Source organism: Taudactylus pleione, unplaced genomic scaffold (assembly GCF_031769625.1).
Source record: "Taudactylus pleione unplaced genomic scaffold, aTauple2 ptg000370l, whole genome shotgun sequence".
NCBI lineage: Eukaryota > Metazoa > Chordata > Amphibia > Anura > Myobatrachidae > Taudactylus > Taudactylus pleione.
The window spans coordinates 5,667,641-5,684,161 of NW_028284771.1; the positions used below are offsets into that span (position 1 = coordinate 5,667,641).

Genomic DNA, 16,521 nt, shown 5'->3' on the forward strand with positions numbered 1-16,521 from the left:
TTAGGATGATTAGTTAAAGCAGTCGTGCTCTATGGTATCAGTGAAACACTGTTATTGACCCCCAACTGTCAGTGTGTACTAGGGTATTGCTGACATGACAATCAAGGAACCCAAAAGGAGATATCCATTGGTTGCTCATCTGCATTATAGTGATGTATATTGGTTTGCCTGTTAAGCTAGTCTACATTGACAGTCCATATGTTAAACTCAATAGGAAAGCAATGGGACCTGTAGCTAACCTGGCCATACACGTGAATTGTATGTCTCAAGTTACTTAAAGCCGCGTATCCACTTATAGACATACAAACGAGAGCAAGATTACGACATTGCAATCGTGCTATCGTTTCTATGTCATTCAGTTCAGGCACATCCATCATCCTCGTACATGCTGAACCTGACGGGGTCGTCAGGTTGTAGGTATGTAGAGACAGAAAAGAAGACTCTGTGTTGGGGGCACTCAATTATTGTATCAGTAGTAAAACTAGTGATACTAAAACTTAACTTTTAATATAATTAAATATAAAATAGTAAATAATCAACAGTACATGACATACAACACAAAAGAATATATAGTGTATTTCGTCCACAATATCACTCAGATAGGTGGAACAAATTGTGCATATAGCACTGATAAATGATGTGAAAATGAGCTAAGCTGAAATAAGCTTAACTGCAGGCGAATAATAATAAGGTATTAGAAGGTCAATCGACTGAATTGTCAAAATTAAGTATGTAACTAGGAAGAGATTTCCTAATGTTACATACAGCCAAACTTTTGCTCACCTAAGTGAGCATAACAAATCACCAAACAATTGTTCACATAGACAGGCATGAGAAGAATCACTGTACCCAAGGTAATGGTGTAAATTACTACATATAATTCTGACACAGGCATCAACAGAAGTTTGTTATATATAATCTGTTGAAAAAAAGATCATGTTATTAAACAGCACCTACGTAATGTTAATAGGCGAAGTCTATGGATCATCGGAAGCATGCAAAATAAACTTTAAAACATGATACTCAAAGTACATGTCTTATAATCACTGTGTCACCTAAATTGGGAAATAAGTTGCATGCAGTAATTATAAGTTGACGTTTTATACAGAAGTATATGCACAATTTGTTCCACCTATCTGAGTGATATTGTGGACGAAATACACTATATATTCTTTTGTGTTGTATGTTGTATGTCATGTACTGTTGATTATTTACTATTTTATATTTAATTATATTAAAAGTTAAGTTTTAGTATCACTAGTTTTACTACTGATACAATAATTGAGTGCCCCCAACACAGAGTCTTCTTTTCTGTCTCTACATACCTACATACTTTGTATCCTTCTGACTCAGGGGAGCACCGCCAACTCAAAAATCCACATCTTTCTCATCATTGAATACCATTAATACTATATAAGTTGGTCGAATAGAGATATATACCACTCCATCCTACGGGTGTAGTTTGTATACACCCAGGAGGTCTATTATACTACCCTTTTTTCTGTTTTTTACCTGTGCGGGCTCCAAAAATATATTTTTTTGTTCTATGGGGGTCGTCAGGTTGACCAGCATGTACGAGCGATGATAAATACCAAAAACGACCAGCGGGCACGCGCATCGCTGGCCATTTTTGTCACTTACATGCCCGATTTGCGGGCGATTGCACGATAACTATGTCGTTATCGTGCAATCGCCTGTCAAAATCGCCTAGTGGATACCAGCCTTAACAGTCAGTCTGGATATACAGATTACAGGGCTGATACAGTATATTTAGATGATAATCACACATGCCTACAGTATGTGATCATTATCCAATTCAACTTCATGAGATCTGAATGTAATTCATTCTGCAAATTCAGGCCAAATTTGTTTGTTATAGTTTAATACAGTTTAACCGCTGCGGTTCTGTACACAGTTGCTGTCTAACAAGTACCTGCAAGGTCTTGGAAGTCTGGCTTTTGACTGAAAATCAGATAGTGAGTAGCAATAAAATGAAGCAGCCAGGTGTAAAGACTTTCAGAGTTATGAAACTGTCAGGAAGAACAGAATAATATATTATTTATATAATTCATATACAATGAGGACGCACCTTTTTTCAGAAAAACACATTTTAAAGAAGACATTTATTATAAAATGTGTATATAAAACTGACCCCCAGATAGAACATAAAACAGATCTGTACGCAATTGAGCTCCTGCCACCATTTATTGTAGGACAGAAGTGTGAAAAGGCCAGACTGGGATGAGCCACCTCCTTAGAAGAGAATCAGATCACAGGACGGAGAGAATCCTTAGCACGGGGGGCAAATAGGGAGCAGTACAAGTGCAGAAGACAATCATGCATAGGCATGATTGTATGCATAGACGGATGGGAGAACATCAGCTCTCGCTCTTTACAATACAGCAACATGTGGAAGAGCAGCCTGACAACTGTTACAGTCAGGGAACCAGTGGAAGAGGGAACTGATTTACAGCATGCTGCAAGTCCTGGCAAATGTTCTTCCCACTTATACCCAGGAAATTTCCTGCTCAGACCAGGGAATTTCTCCTGTGCAAATTCCCGGGTATTTGGTTGAGACCCCCCTTTCACACTACAGCTTCTACCCGGGAAATTCCCGGGTAGCACCACTCAGACATAAGCCGGGTTTTTCAGTTTTAATATTACCTGCCTCTCCTCTGCCCTTCCTAGCCTATCCCCTCTCCGGCTGCCGCTGATGATGTCGTCGTCATCATCATCATGCAGCAGGCAGCCGACCAATCACAATGCAACCATTTTATATATTTAATTTTTTTATTATTAAATTATTTATTTTATTACCTATCTGCCCTGGTGGTCCAGCAGGAGTGCGGGCGGCCCGCTGTGGCAGAGACCCGCCGGCTGTCTCCAGTGCCGACGGGTGTCCCCGGCGTCTGGCTGGGGTTCTCTGTGCCCGAGGACCCGGCCAAGGTCGCTGACTCGTGGACAGCGCCACAGCCACCGGTGTGGGGGGTGGAGAGTGGCAGCACTGAGCGTCCTATAGGATGCTCTGCGCTGCCCACTCAATGTAAAAGCTGCTTGGTGCAGTCCGGGAGTAAATTCCCGGGTAGCACCATTCAGATATGAGCAGGGTAATTTCACGGGACTGAACTCCTGGAAATTTCCTGGTCGATTGGAGGGTCGGCTACCCGGGAACGTGCTCCCGAGTACCTTTCAGACATACACGAGATCCCGGAAATTTGGCCCCCACGTGGTCACATCCATGTTTGTGCTGCCCATTGATGGTTCAAATCATTGATGCTTTTTTGTCTATGGTTTCCTGCAATCATTTAAATGTACCAATGCCACCATCAACGGTAAGCCATTCATTGTCCATCTGTATCCTAAGGCCCTCCCCCTGCTATTCAGAGAATATGTAGTGGCCAGTGCCTGGAGGTTTTCAGCAAATGTCTACCCAAAAAGAAGACCTATTGCTTTGCCATTTAATCCCCCTTTCCAAAACAGCAAAAAGCAGGATTACACTTTTCAGAATAAAATCTGCACCCGAAATTGATTATGCACGTGTACTGCCAGGATGTGGGCATTTTACGTGCCTTCACTCCATCTCTTGGTTCTACTAGTAATGCGGAGTGATAATTCCAGACATTAAACCCTAAAGAGGCCACATCATTTGAAAGAGGGGACTCTTCTCTATCAAATGATGGGGTCTCTGAGGTTATTGATGCCATAATAGGGGAGATCTTCCCCACTCCATGGACTTCATAATGATTTAATCAGTTTAGGGAATTATTGTCTGGAAATTGCATTTATCAGATATTAAGTGTGCACATAGTTTCAAAGAGGTTACACCTCTCTTCCAAATAAGGGTGTCCCCAAGTCTCTAGTTGCCAGAGATAGTGTGATTTAGTACCCTCAGCCCATTCCTTCGAATTTACAATATTGTGCAGTTTGGTGAATGAGAGGTGATTAGATTTCATGGGCTCATCGTGCTCCATGTAATCAAACCCACCCACTCCCAGGCTTCTAAGCAAGTCTTTCTTCTGTGAACTTTCCAAGTAATGAGGACTTCTGAAGCATACTGTATGCCATCGTCAGCCATGTAAGAGTCAAGCATTAAAGATGCTAAATCAAGCAGGACTTTAGGGAAGAAAATAGCCATTACCTTGGCCTTCTTAAGCAGACGGACCACACTTAAACTTGTTGATGACAGTTCTCTACTTGGCATGCTCTGCAGCTGAGAGATGATGTAACACTCACAAACCCGTTTCAGTCTGGACACTTGATACATCTCAGAGCAAATGAGAAGGGACATGGCTTGCAGAATGCTAGCTGGTTGAGTAAATGTGGAAAATTAGTAGTATTGTGATTTGATATGAACTATGTTCCATGACAGAAAGAGTACATAATGTAAATACATTATCAATTGATCAAACATATATTCAGAGGAACTTCAAAACCATTAACAATCCATTAAACCAGGGGTTCCCAAACTCAGTCCTCAAGGCACCCTGACAGTCCAGATTTTAAGGACATACATGCTTGTGCACAGATGGTATAATCAAACTGATAAGATACTATTGAAGTCACATGTGCCAAGCATGGATATACTTAAAACCTGGACTGTTAGGGTGCCTTGAGGACTGAGTTTGGAAACCTCTGCATTAAACTGAAAATACAAAATCGAAAGGCATCCTACAGCTTTCACTTACAGTTCACTACAATCTATATCAATAAATAGGCTTACAGTCAGGATGTCTGGTGTGTATAGAAATAAATATTTCCACCATATATCATAGCATTCATTTAGATTCCAGAAACGTCTGCATAATATCTCTTCTATAAATAACCTGCCTTTTAGGTTTAACAATCCTATACTTTAACTTAAAGGTTGTTTTCAATGATTTATTGGCAAATAACTTCTTGTAGATCTTTGTGTATAAGTGCTATGAACCTATGAAATGGTATACCTGAAATTAATATTGTTTATAGATGCCTAAATCTGCTCCATAGCTGTCATGGGGACTAAAGTAAGCTTTCACAACCATTCAGCAGTGCAGGACCCTTAATCTGAATGACAGGATTTCAGGCTCCTGGTTAAAGGAATGTTCTGTAGATTTACAAAAGGAATATAGATAGTGATGTCACCAGAAGATAAGGTGGGAGGATCATGAGTGTTGGGGGCGGTTGGCTAAGAATGGAGACAATGAAAGGGGGTGATGAATAAGAAGAGTGGAGAGTAGAGGAGGTTGAAGAGTGATGGTGGGGAAGGTCTGTTACAGTGATATATATATATATATAATATGTATTAGTCACTCGCACTCCACCATCATAAAGCAACTTGTGGGGTGCTGCCGCAATTATCCACCATAGTAAATATGGTGCCCAAGTACAAACAGTCCACAGGCACTCTCCAAAATATAGATGTCAATTTGATGTATCTATATACATTTATTTATGGAAATAGTAATCCACCCAGTGAATCTGCACTGATTTAAATCACTGACATTTCATACATTTGATCATTCATATCATTTCTCAAGTATATATGTGCCCTTGGTTGCTTAAGTAGCCATTAGCCAGACAATTATGCTGGTTGGATCCTTATGGCAGAAGAATGATGTCCAGACCGATGATAGCCTCACTTAAAGCTCATCAAAATCATTCCCATGATCACTTAGTGGTTATGCATCTCCACACACTTCATATGCTTCAAGCAAACCACTCTTTTATCAATCACTGTGTTACTGGGATATCCTCATTGTTAGTCCAGTCACTATAATGCCTCTAAGACAGTCTAAGCAAGCTGCTGTTGTGCTTGCTGTTCCAGCAATGTAAATAGTAATGGCTCACTTAACATCCACCAGACACATAAATAATACTTATGCCGTCATCTGTCGAACTCGGTCCCATCCTGGACCATTCAAGACCCACACTTGTTCTTAATCAATCAAAAGATCCATTGAGGTTAATGAGGTTAATGTGGGGCAGCAGGTTTGTACAGAGATGGAGCAATACACAGCATGGTAATGAGATTCAGTCCAAGTTTTCCTGGGATCAGTTGTACGCCACAAGCAAGGATAATTAGCATTACCTGTTATTGATCTTTAAAGTTGTGTCAGTGCAAAATGTCAATGCTTCTGATGGTGAAAGTGTCGCCCAGACAATAGGCTGGGGGTGTGGGGTTACAATAGCAAGCCATATGGATGTGTTACCAACTTGCTTGTGAACTGTAAACTGCCATGCTGTGAAGTATATGCTGTCCGAAGCTTACCTGATGCTGTTCACCTGCCTGAGAATAAAGGAACTGGTTGAACCTTTTAATCCAGCGTGTTATCCTTTTCACAATATAATATTATATTAGTTAAAGTTCTGTCTGGCATACTCCGCCGTGAGGTGCAACCAGGACTTCTGGGTATGTCTTCTGGGATCCAATTTTACCACTTTGTGAAGTTTTTGTCCAAATCCATCCAGTGGAAGGCTTAGAACAGGCTCCCCGGGTCAATGTTATGCACAGCATATACAAGCGGGAGGGCCGACCGGGACCCCAATCCCCTAGTATGTGTTCTGGGATCCAATGTAACCATTCTGTGAAGTTTTTGTACAAATTATGTGATGTCATCCAAATCCATCCAATGGAAGGCCTAGAACAAGCTTACGCCGTGAGGTTCGACTGGGACCCCAACCACTCCATTAGGCATCCCAGACCAATTGCCATTACTCTGTGAGGTTTCAACCAAATCCATTCAGCCAAGTGTACACCAATTGGAGGTCTGATCGGGACCCTAACACCCCTGAAACCTGGCCAGGATCCAACTGGACCAGCTTGCGTTGGTTTCATCCCAATCAGTGCAGCAGTGTCCGAATGCCTAATACCGAATAACTAATTTCCCCACATCTGTTAATACAATGCCCATGAAGTTTGGAAGAGGTGGTGGCAAGAGACCTTCTAAACCTTTAGGCATTATTTATACACATGGTCAATATCCCATTGGCCATGCACTGATGCACCATAGCAGCACATGCACTTCTGTACTAACAGAGATGGGGCAGCGACTGAGCAGGTGACATCTGCCAGTGCCATGATGCATTTGTGCTTCATATTATTCACTTATTAAACAGAGCCTTGTGTAGTATTGCACTTGACAATTGATTTCATACAGTCCTGCTTCAATAAACCTGTACAGAAGAGAACTACTGAACACTGTGGAATAGGACTGAATGGACTGACTCCAGCACTGTGAGCTCACAGTCAGATATGGCTCCAGGCTTTAGGACATGAATCCTAGAGGAAGGAACTCCACACCTTTGCTAGATGATAGTGGACTAGAAAAATCAAGTTTCATTTAAATGATTCTGGTTTACATGCAGTGGAGACTCCAGAGGTGGGGCTGCAGTGCAGTCCAAAATTCAAATAGGGGAGCCACACCAACTGCCATTACAAATGCTGTCATACATCTCTGGCCAGGAATCACTGGCAGTTGGTGTGGCTCCCCCATTTGAATTTTGGACTGCACTGCAACCCCAACTCTGGAGCTGCCACTGTTAATGTTAAATGTTAAAATACATTTATTTGTGTTTTACTGCACTGTTTTCCATATTTACCTTTCCACATATGTTTTGAATATCTACTGGTGTTCGTTTGTGACTTGGAGAACATTGTGTACCATTGGGGGCTCATATAATAAGGAGAGTATACCTATGAATTGTGTTTTGGATTATATGATACAGAGCATTTGGGTGTTGCCATCATATCGATGTCCGGCAAGCCCCAGCGAAGAACCAAGAGATGAAAGATGTCCGGATCTAGGGCCCATTTGCCCGAATGAATGTCCTGGCGGTTTAGGAAGTCAGCTTCCCAATTTTGTACTCCAGGAATGTAAACCGCTGACAGGGACGAAAGATGCCTCTCCGCCCAAAGAAAGTGGCTGACTTTTCTCATAGTGGCACAACTGTGAGTACCGCCCTGATGGTTTATGTAGGCGACAAAACCTGACACAGGGCCCTGTAAACCGCGCTCCAGAATGTTGATCGGCAATTGGATCTCCCGAACCGACCACTGTCCCTGGAAAATCTGCTGACAGGACTCTGCCCCCCCCACCCCCTTGCGTCGGTGGTAAGGAGGACCCAATCCTGAACCCAAAAGGGACGACCCCTGGTCAGATGGGACTCCCGGAGCAACCACAAGAGGGAGTGACGTAAGGGAGCCACCTTACCTTGTCCCTGCTGCGGCTTGCAGCTCCCTGCTGTGTATGGAGCTGCGGCTGAGGACACTGACCCATTCGTCAGCGGTGTGGCCGCTGGGGTGGCCGCTGGGGTGATGGAACAGTAGTGCGGGCGTCGTATAGGACGCCTAGCGCTGCTTACTCTGTAAAAATAAAAAACGTAAAACAAAAATAAAATACAAGTTAAACCTATGAAGATGTTAGCACAGCTCCAAACCACCAACCTATACCCAACATAAAGCCTGTGTCCCCGATGGATGAAGAAGAAAAATAAATAAATACATATAAATAAATAATGCAAGTACAAGTAATAAGAATAGTATCCCTTTCTCCCTTTAAAAAGAAAAATACAAACCCCACACCCCTGCAGACAACCCAATATCTATACAACTGAGGCATATCCAGTGCTGCCAACATGCTGTATTGCCAACTATCTTGTTCCCCTGCTATGCAGAGCAGTAAAGGAATACACCCCCAACTACTAGCTGGACCAGGACCAGGAGAAAGATGTCCCGATCGGGAAGGAAGGGAGAGGTCTCAAATTGTGACTGTCCTGCCTAAAGAAGTCCACCTGTGAATGTGTTTTGGGGCAACTGAGCAACTATCCAGCAGCATAAGACCGGGTCACCCACTCTAAATCACAATGATGCATTTTTATGGGTTCCCCACACACTCGTGAAATTTTGTTGACTGGTTAACAGAATGTTGCCTAATCTCATAAAAAATAAACCTGCCACCACCCGCACCTCACTCCCAAATATTGTTCTCCCACCTTTGCCTTGTCTTGGGTTTACATTCTAAATTAAACTAAACAAAATACTTGTATTCCTGGGCCTATATCTTCTTTTGAGCTTGTATAAAGTACACATATGTGGTACCTCTTTCCACCGGATAACAAAACAATTAAAGCTTGGATTTAATATCTGGGGTAGTGCCAATTATGTGACATTATCTCTGCAAACACTTTGTGAAGCATTTATTTTATTCAATCCAAAAACATACATACATGGCAAGAAATGGAAGATTTGTCTATATTACCATCATACCTTCATGACAAACTGGTACAGAGACATAACATATCTTACCAGGGTAGAAGGAATCTTTGTAAATATACTCCAGAAAAGCAAGGAATGTGTCCCTGGATATGTCATACACTGGAATAAGTACACAATTTGCTTCCATGTAACTTCCGCTAAACATGGCAGCCATTACGTCACAGCGGGCCACCAGCACAGCTCTATGCGCAGGTATTTTACTATCTGCAGTCACAAAAATAAATAAATACATTCAGTCATGTTATGTAATACATATTTGATACCTAACTTTACATTTTATAGTCACATCACACATACTATACTGACGACCAGTGGTTCCCAAACGCTCTTGAATAACAGCTCCCTAAAGTATCAGTATTTTTTTCACGCCACCCTTAGGCCAAAAGTTTCTTATGAAAAATTCAGATGAAAAATAAAGTAAATTGTTTTTACCTGTCATCCTTAGGTGCAGTTATGTGGTGGTGGAAGTTATGTGGTGGTGGTGGTGGAAGTTATGTGGTGGTGGTGGAAGTTATGTGGTGGTGGACGTTATGTGGTGGTGGAGGTTATGTGGTGGTGGAGGAAGTTACGTGGTGGTGGAGGAAGTTACGTGGTGGTGGTGGAAGTTATGTGGTGGTGGTGGAAGTTATGTGGTGGTGGACAGGATTGAGCTTCTGTTTGTGATTCACATTTTATGATTGGCAGCCACTGTCACTGGTTTTGCCTATCACATTGACCATAAATAATTTGATTTGGTCCTGGACCACCAACCCTTGCAAGATGCCATGGCGCCCAGTTTGGGAATCACTGCTGTAGACTACAACGTGTTCCCTTTAACTGATGAATAAACATTCTGTGGGTTTATTTGATAAACTTTGATTATTCAACAGAAATGTCCACATTTTGGGCCTGCCTTACAAAAGCAAATATACAAGTTTTTAGAAAAAAGCGAGGAAAGATGGACTCCTTGGTTGGGGCACTCTTGTCAAATTAATAAGTCTTAAAATAGAACTTTTATTAACTCAATATTAAAATAAGTCTCTTTGACACACACATGACAAAATATCATATACTCTTAATCAGAAGGATTACTCCTGATATTTCTTTGTAATAATTGGCAGGGTACAGGGCCCAAGTATCACCACTGTATAAGAGGTAAATAATCTCTATGTGGTCCCAAAAGGAGTGAATCTTTCTTAAAAAGACGAAAATCTTGAGGGCAGTAATATATTGCCTAGTATACCAGTTTGAATGATAACACAGTGGTTACCATGGTAAAAAGCAATGAATATATATCCCACTCCTGGCTTGAATATATAGATGTTATGGCAGAGTTTCTATATCCCTGTCCTAAAGGATGTAGGTTCTAAGGGGTCTATTTACTAAGCAGTGTTAGGAGACAGAGTGAAAAGTGATGAGAAAGTGATAAGGTGCCAGCCAATCAGCTCCCAACTGTCATCTCACAGGCTGTGTTTGAAAAATGACAGTTGGGAACTGATTGGCTGGCACCTTATCACTTTCTTATCACTTTTCACTCTGTCTCCTAACACTGCTTAGTAAATAGACCCCTCAGTGTTTATTCAGTTCTCATGTGAATATCTTATGACTACATGACAATTTAATTCCAAATTGATGGTAAACAAGCTTCTCATCTGTCAGGCTGATGACTGTAATTATACCTATATGCTGGTGTAAACAACAAGAAGAAGTGTACATTATTCCTGGAGTGATTTCTACACTAAAGCAGCAATTATATAGGAGACTGAGGGCCTGATTCAGACCCGGTAGCTAAGCTGCGAATGCTCGCTAGGGGCGATTATCGCACATCTGTGCATGCGTCAAAGTACGCATGTGCGAACCAGTCACTGTGGCCGGGAATCGTACACAGACTGGACGCTACTTTGAGCGCAGTTTGTGGGTGGTGACAGGAAGGTGCTTGTGAATGGGGGAGTGGATGTGTGAACGCAGGAGTGTCTAAGCATCAAAACTGAGTTTTATGGGTGTGCATAATTAGCAATGTAGCGTCACTGAACACGTCACTTGGTTGAATTTTAGCCTGAACTGATCGCAGTGCGTGCGGTGAGGTAGGGGCTACCTGAAGTGCTGCGTGCAGCTCCGATGGGTGTCGGTTACTGATTAATCACACACTTCCTGGAGATGACGAGTGCTAAGAGAGAAAGGTAGACTTTATACTCCTGTGTACGCTCACTGCCGTCACCCTATAAGACATAGAAGGCGTCCTTAAGCCAGACAGTGCGATCGCGGGATTTGCATACCCGGCCCCTTTTGGCAGCGAGCGCAGCTTAGCGTCCGGGTCTGAATCAGGCCCTGAGACCTTATCTCATATATATGTGGGAATAGATGTCAAAATTATCTCACGCATGAATTAATTATCTCTGATTGCACATCACTATTGGGCTGATAGCCTGAGTTACACATTCGCTATTTTTCAGTAGTCTCACACATGAGAAGCTTGTTTACCATCAATTTGGAATTAAATTGTCAGGTAGTCACAAGATATTCACATGAGAACTAAAAAAATACTGAGACCGTACATCCTTTAGGACAGGGATATAGAAACCCTGCCATAACATCTATATAGCCAAGCCAGGAGTGGGATATATATTCATTGCCTTTTACCATGGTAACCACTGTGTTATAATTCGAACTAGTATACTAGACAATATATTACTGCCCTCAAGATTTTCACCTTTTTAAGAAAGATTCACTCCTTTTGGGACCACACAGAGATTATTTACCTCTTATACAGTGGTGATACTTGGGCCCTGTACCCTGCCAATTATTACTATAGAAAGGAGTATAACAGGATAATCTAATCTAATTATGTGATCAGGGTGGAGGCATGTCCTGAGGGTGGAGAGTTGTGTGTATAATTCAAGGTAAAGGTGTGTCCTGAGGGTAGAAAATAGGTAGATCATGATGAGCATAGGCGGAGGGGTGTCCTGAGGGTAGAGCAGGGGTTCCCCACCACGGTCCCCAAGGCACACTAACAGTCCAGGTTTTAAGGATAACCAGAATTGAGCACAGGTGACTTATTGGGTACCTCAGTTATTTTGATTTAACCATCTGTGCTCAACCATGGATATCACTAAAACCAGGACTGTTAGTGTGCCTTGAGGACCGAGGTTGGGAATCACTAGGGTAGAGAGTAGGTGTGTACAGGATGGAGGGTAGAGTATGTAGCCTCAGGTTAAATTCTATTTGCTTAGTCTCGGTGGTGAAAAGACATCACCATCTTTTCACAGGCTAACCTTTTGCATAGACAATGTATAAACAATGGGAATACTCCAGCCCTATTTTTAGTAATTCAGACATCGCACTGTCACTGGTTAATAGGAAATTGATAGGTCGCATTGTTAGGAGTACGGGTTCAACTCCCACTGTGTGTAGGAGATGTGCACTATAACTACATTTGCAAAACTATTGTTTTGATCTCTGAATATATGGTAAATGTTCATCTAAAGTATGTAATTACTAATCTAAAGGCTACACAGTATTACATGCCAGTACTAATCTAATGTATACAATGAATCATGTAAAGGTTACACAGTATTACATGCCAGTACTAATCTAATGTATACAATGAATCATGTAAAGGCTACACAGTATTACATGCCAGTACTAATCTAATGTATACAATGAATCATGTAAAGGCTACACAGTATTACATGCCAGTACTAATCTAATGTACACAATGAATCATGTAAAGGCTACACAGTATTACATGCCAGTACTAATCTAATGTACACAATGAATCATGTAAAGGCTACACAGTATTACATGCCAGTACTAATCTAATGTACACAATGAATCATGTAAAGGTTACACAGTATTACATGCCAGTACTAATCTAATGTACACAATGAATCATGTAAAGGTTACACAGTATTACATGCCAGTACTAATCTAATGTACACAATGAATCATGTAAAGGTTACACAGTATTACATGTCAGTACTAATCTAATGTATACAATGAATCATGTAAAGGTTACACAGTATTACATGCCAGTACTAATATAATGTATACAATGAATCATGTAAAGGTTACACAGTATTACATGCCAGTACTAATCTAATGTATACAATGAATCATGTAAAGGTTACACAGTATTACATGCCAGTACTAATCTAATGTACACAATGAATCATGTAAAGGTTACACAGTATTACATGCCAGTACTAATCTAATGTATACAATGAATCATGTAAAGGTTACACAGTATGACATCTTGGTACCTTGCACTTGGAAGATTACATCCGCCAACAATGGAGTGTTAAAAAATAACCCCAGACAGTCACATAACTGCAATGGCTTCTTAGCGTGTGAAAGAGGCACGTCTGCTGAATTCATAACCTACAGAGAAGAAAGAACTTAAATTGCACAAATTTTAAGGTAAAATTGAGTTTTATAAGCTCTACAGTCTCCATTTTTCTTATTGAGATTAGAAATGATGGTGATGTCTACGATAGAGTGCGATAACGTGCTTCAGATCCGGAGAGCAAATGGAAATACTTACAGAGTATTATGTGTAACATGTAAATAAGTCGATGTGCTATTAGTAAAGTTGGTTGCTTTAATATTAAAGGAGATGTACTGTAATATAGTTAGGGTTTAATTTAGAGTTAGATGTATTTACACCCTGAACGAAAGTATAAAAAAAAGGCACACAACAAACAGCGCCTTTGTGTGCACATTTAGCTGGATGCATCCTTACACACAGTAGCATTTGTGCGAGACACACGTCAGGTGTAAAAGTGTGTTTTCTCACATAGCATAGAAAAACCACAGACATATGCATGGCTTGGCACGGTTTATATTACATGGTATAGTCACATTACCCTATTTGTATACAGTGTAATAATGTAATGAAGTCTTATATACACAATAGAGAATCGTGTAATGACAGTGATATTGTTTAACTTGTAAGTTGCAATTTTAAAATAAAATGTATTTAACCCCTTTATCACTGAAGCTTTTCTTACCAGTGTGCGGAGCCTGTTTGGGAACTTTTTGGGCTTGTCATATTCCAATATCCATATCAGAAATTTGTTTACGGAGTAACCACCAGGCCCGGCGACAAGGGGGAACTAAGGGTACACTGTACCGGGCCCATGAGGAGCCCAAAGGACTGGATGGGCACAAAACGGGGCCACGATTCCTGGGACCCATAGCCACCGTCCAGCCCCAGCTCCACCTCCCTTGTAGCCTGGCCCGGGCAGTCCTGGGCTCTTCCAAGTGGCTCAGCTGCAGCCCAGGCCGGGTGTGACCTTTAAGTGAGGAACGCGGTTGCGTGACATTACAGGTCACGTCGCCGCACGCCACTGTGCTGGTGAGGGGACTTGGATCTAGCAACAACCTTGAGAAGTTTAGGGGATGATAGAGGAATAGGGGCTGGGGGAAGAGGAAGATAATAGGTGCTCAGGACAGAAGTGAAGGGAGCAGAGGAAGCTGACAGGGGCTGGGGGCAGAGGAAGGTGAAGGGGGCTGTCGACAGAAGGTGATAGGGGATGGAGGAAAATGAAGGGTGCTGTGGGCAGAGGAAGGTGATGGGGCTGGGGGCGGAGGAAGGTGATGGGGGCTGGAACAGAAGGTGATGGGGGCTGGGGATGGAGGAAGGTGATAGGGGGCTTCTGGGCTGAGAGGCTGAATTTGAGGAAGGTGATGAGGGGCTGAGGATGGCTGGCTGCAGACACCATCCCTCATACCCTTGACAGCACGGTCATCAAGAAGAACTTGCAAGAGAAGGCAGACAAAAACTACAGCCTGCATCGTCAGTGACAGAGAGACAAGTGAGGTAAGTCATAGTGTATTTTTACTTTATTTAAAGGCTGGCATATCTTTCAGTTAACATATCATGCTTCACATATCACACATGCAGGTGAGGGATATGCGGGACCGGGGGTGGTGGGGAGAAGGAGGAGCCCCCAGAAACATCAGTGTACCGGGCACCGAGATTTCTGTTGCCAGCCCTGGTAGCCACAAATATCAGATCTTTGTTTTTCTCCAGAAGACTTTCACTTTTCAGAAAATACAAATAGGATTGTTAGAACTCCTCTAATGGCAAAGACAAACTACTTAATATAGCCAAAAAAGTGGAATTTTACTGAGATTGCAAAATAGCGAACCAAAAATCAAAATGTGGGTATTTTGTTTTGTAAACATGACTAAGAAATACTCTGTAGTTCTTTTTTTTTGCTGGGCATACAATGCAAGATAAAATGCCTGGTAGAAAAAGGAGGGGGATTTAACCCCCTATTGTTCCTCAGCACACTGAATAGTACTTGCAACAATATATGAAGACTATATGGTCATAGAAATTCAGAGATATTAGTTGCATGCATTTGCAAATACATGGAAAGCTGCTAGGCCTCGTCACAGCTTCCCTGTCACTAGCAGTCCCTAACATTAGGAGGTTCAGTGCACCCCAAAAAACATTCAGCCCAGGACCCCCCCCAGGGCATCACACGAAAAATGGAAAAAGAGTGACAGTGCAGTGTAAAGTATAGATGTGTAAGACTAATTAATGAGTGTTGGAAAAAGGGATTAAAATATATGTGAAATATTACATGAAAAAAATACAAACATAATATGTGATGTAAAAAGTAACTATGTGTATTAAGTGGTGATGCCATCAGGGGGCCCAGCCAGACCAACCCCAGGGGCCCCACGCCCGAAAGCTCACCCCAAATGTAAAATATGCCAATTATAAGGCCTCATGATTGGCATATTTTACATTTGGGGTGAGCGTTCATGTTGGGACAACAATTATCACAGTATGATTAATATATCAAGTCATACATTCCTCAAACATATTGTATTTTTAGTATCCAGACTATATGGGCCGAACTGAACTAGAGGCGAAAGGAAACTTATGTCTTATGCTGGCCATACACTAGTACGATGCGTTTCATCATACGTTTTCCCTTAAACTCCCCAGCAGTCCGAACGGCACGTTTTGGTGCTTTTTAACACACACACGATCTGCATACGATTACGATAGATATGATGGGCTGCACATCTGATCATACGATACTTTTAAGAAGCGGCGGGAGTGCGTATCGGATCGTATCCTATCTAAAAATGCTACATGATTCGACAATTCATCGTACGATGTATCGAAATTTGGGCACATCGGTCCTAAATCGCGCTAACGTATGGCCAGCATTACCTGTTAAGTCTCTTTGTTTGACTCCATAGGGGGCACAGGGCCAACTCTGGGTATAGCTTGAAAAGGAGAGACTGGGCACCAAACTGTTAATGAAATT

The 16,521-nt window shown here is 41.9% G+C and overlaps 1 protein-coding gene across 3 annotated transcripts in view; it reads right to left on the reverse strand.

Annotated features, from left to right (window-relative positions):
• The window catches only part of RHOBTB3 (Rho related BTB domain containing 3), an 82,377-nt gene that overhangs the window by 4,709 nt on the left and 61,147 nt on the right, over positions 1-16,521 (reverse strand). For 2 of the 3 annotated variants that reach the window (XM_088444632.1, XM_088444631.1), the window contains exons 8-11: positions 13,492-13,609; positions 9,284-9,457; positions 4,139-4,305; positions 1,934-2,030 (exon numbers count right to left, since the gene is read on the reverse strand). In XM_088444632.1, the coding sequence (XP_088300758.1) occupies positions 1,934-2,030; positions 4,139-4,305; positions 9,284-9,457; positions 13,492-13,609 (556 nt within the window). Of the gene's footprint in view, positions 1-1,933; positions 2,031-4,138; positions 4,306-8,240; positions 8,342-9,283; positions 9,458-13,491; positions 13,610-16,521 lie in introns of those variants that run through there. The other variant, XM_088444633.1, reaches the window with a different exon arrangement.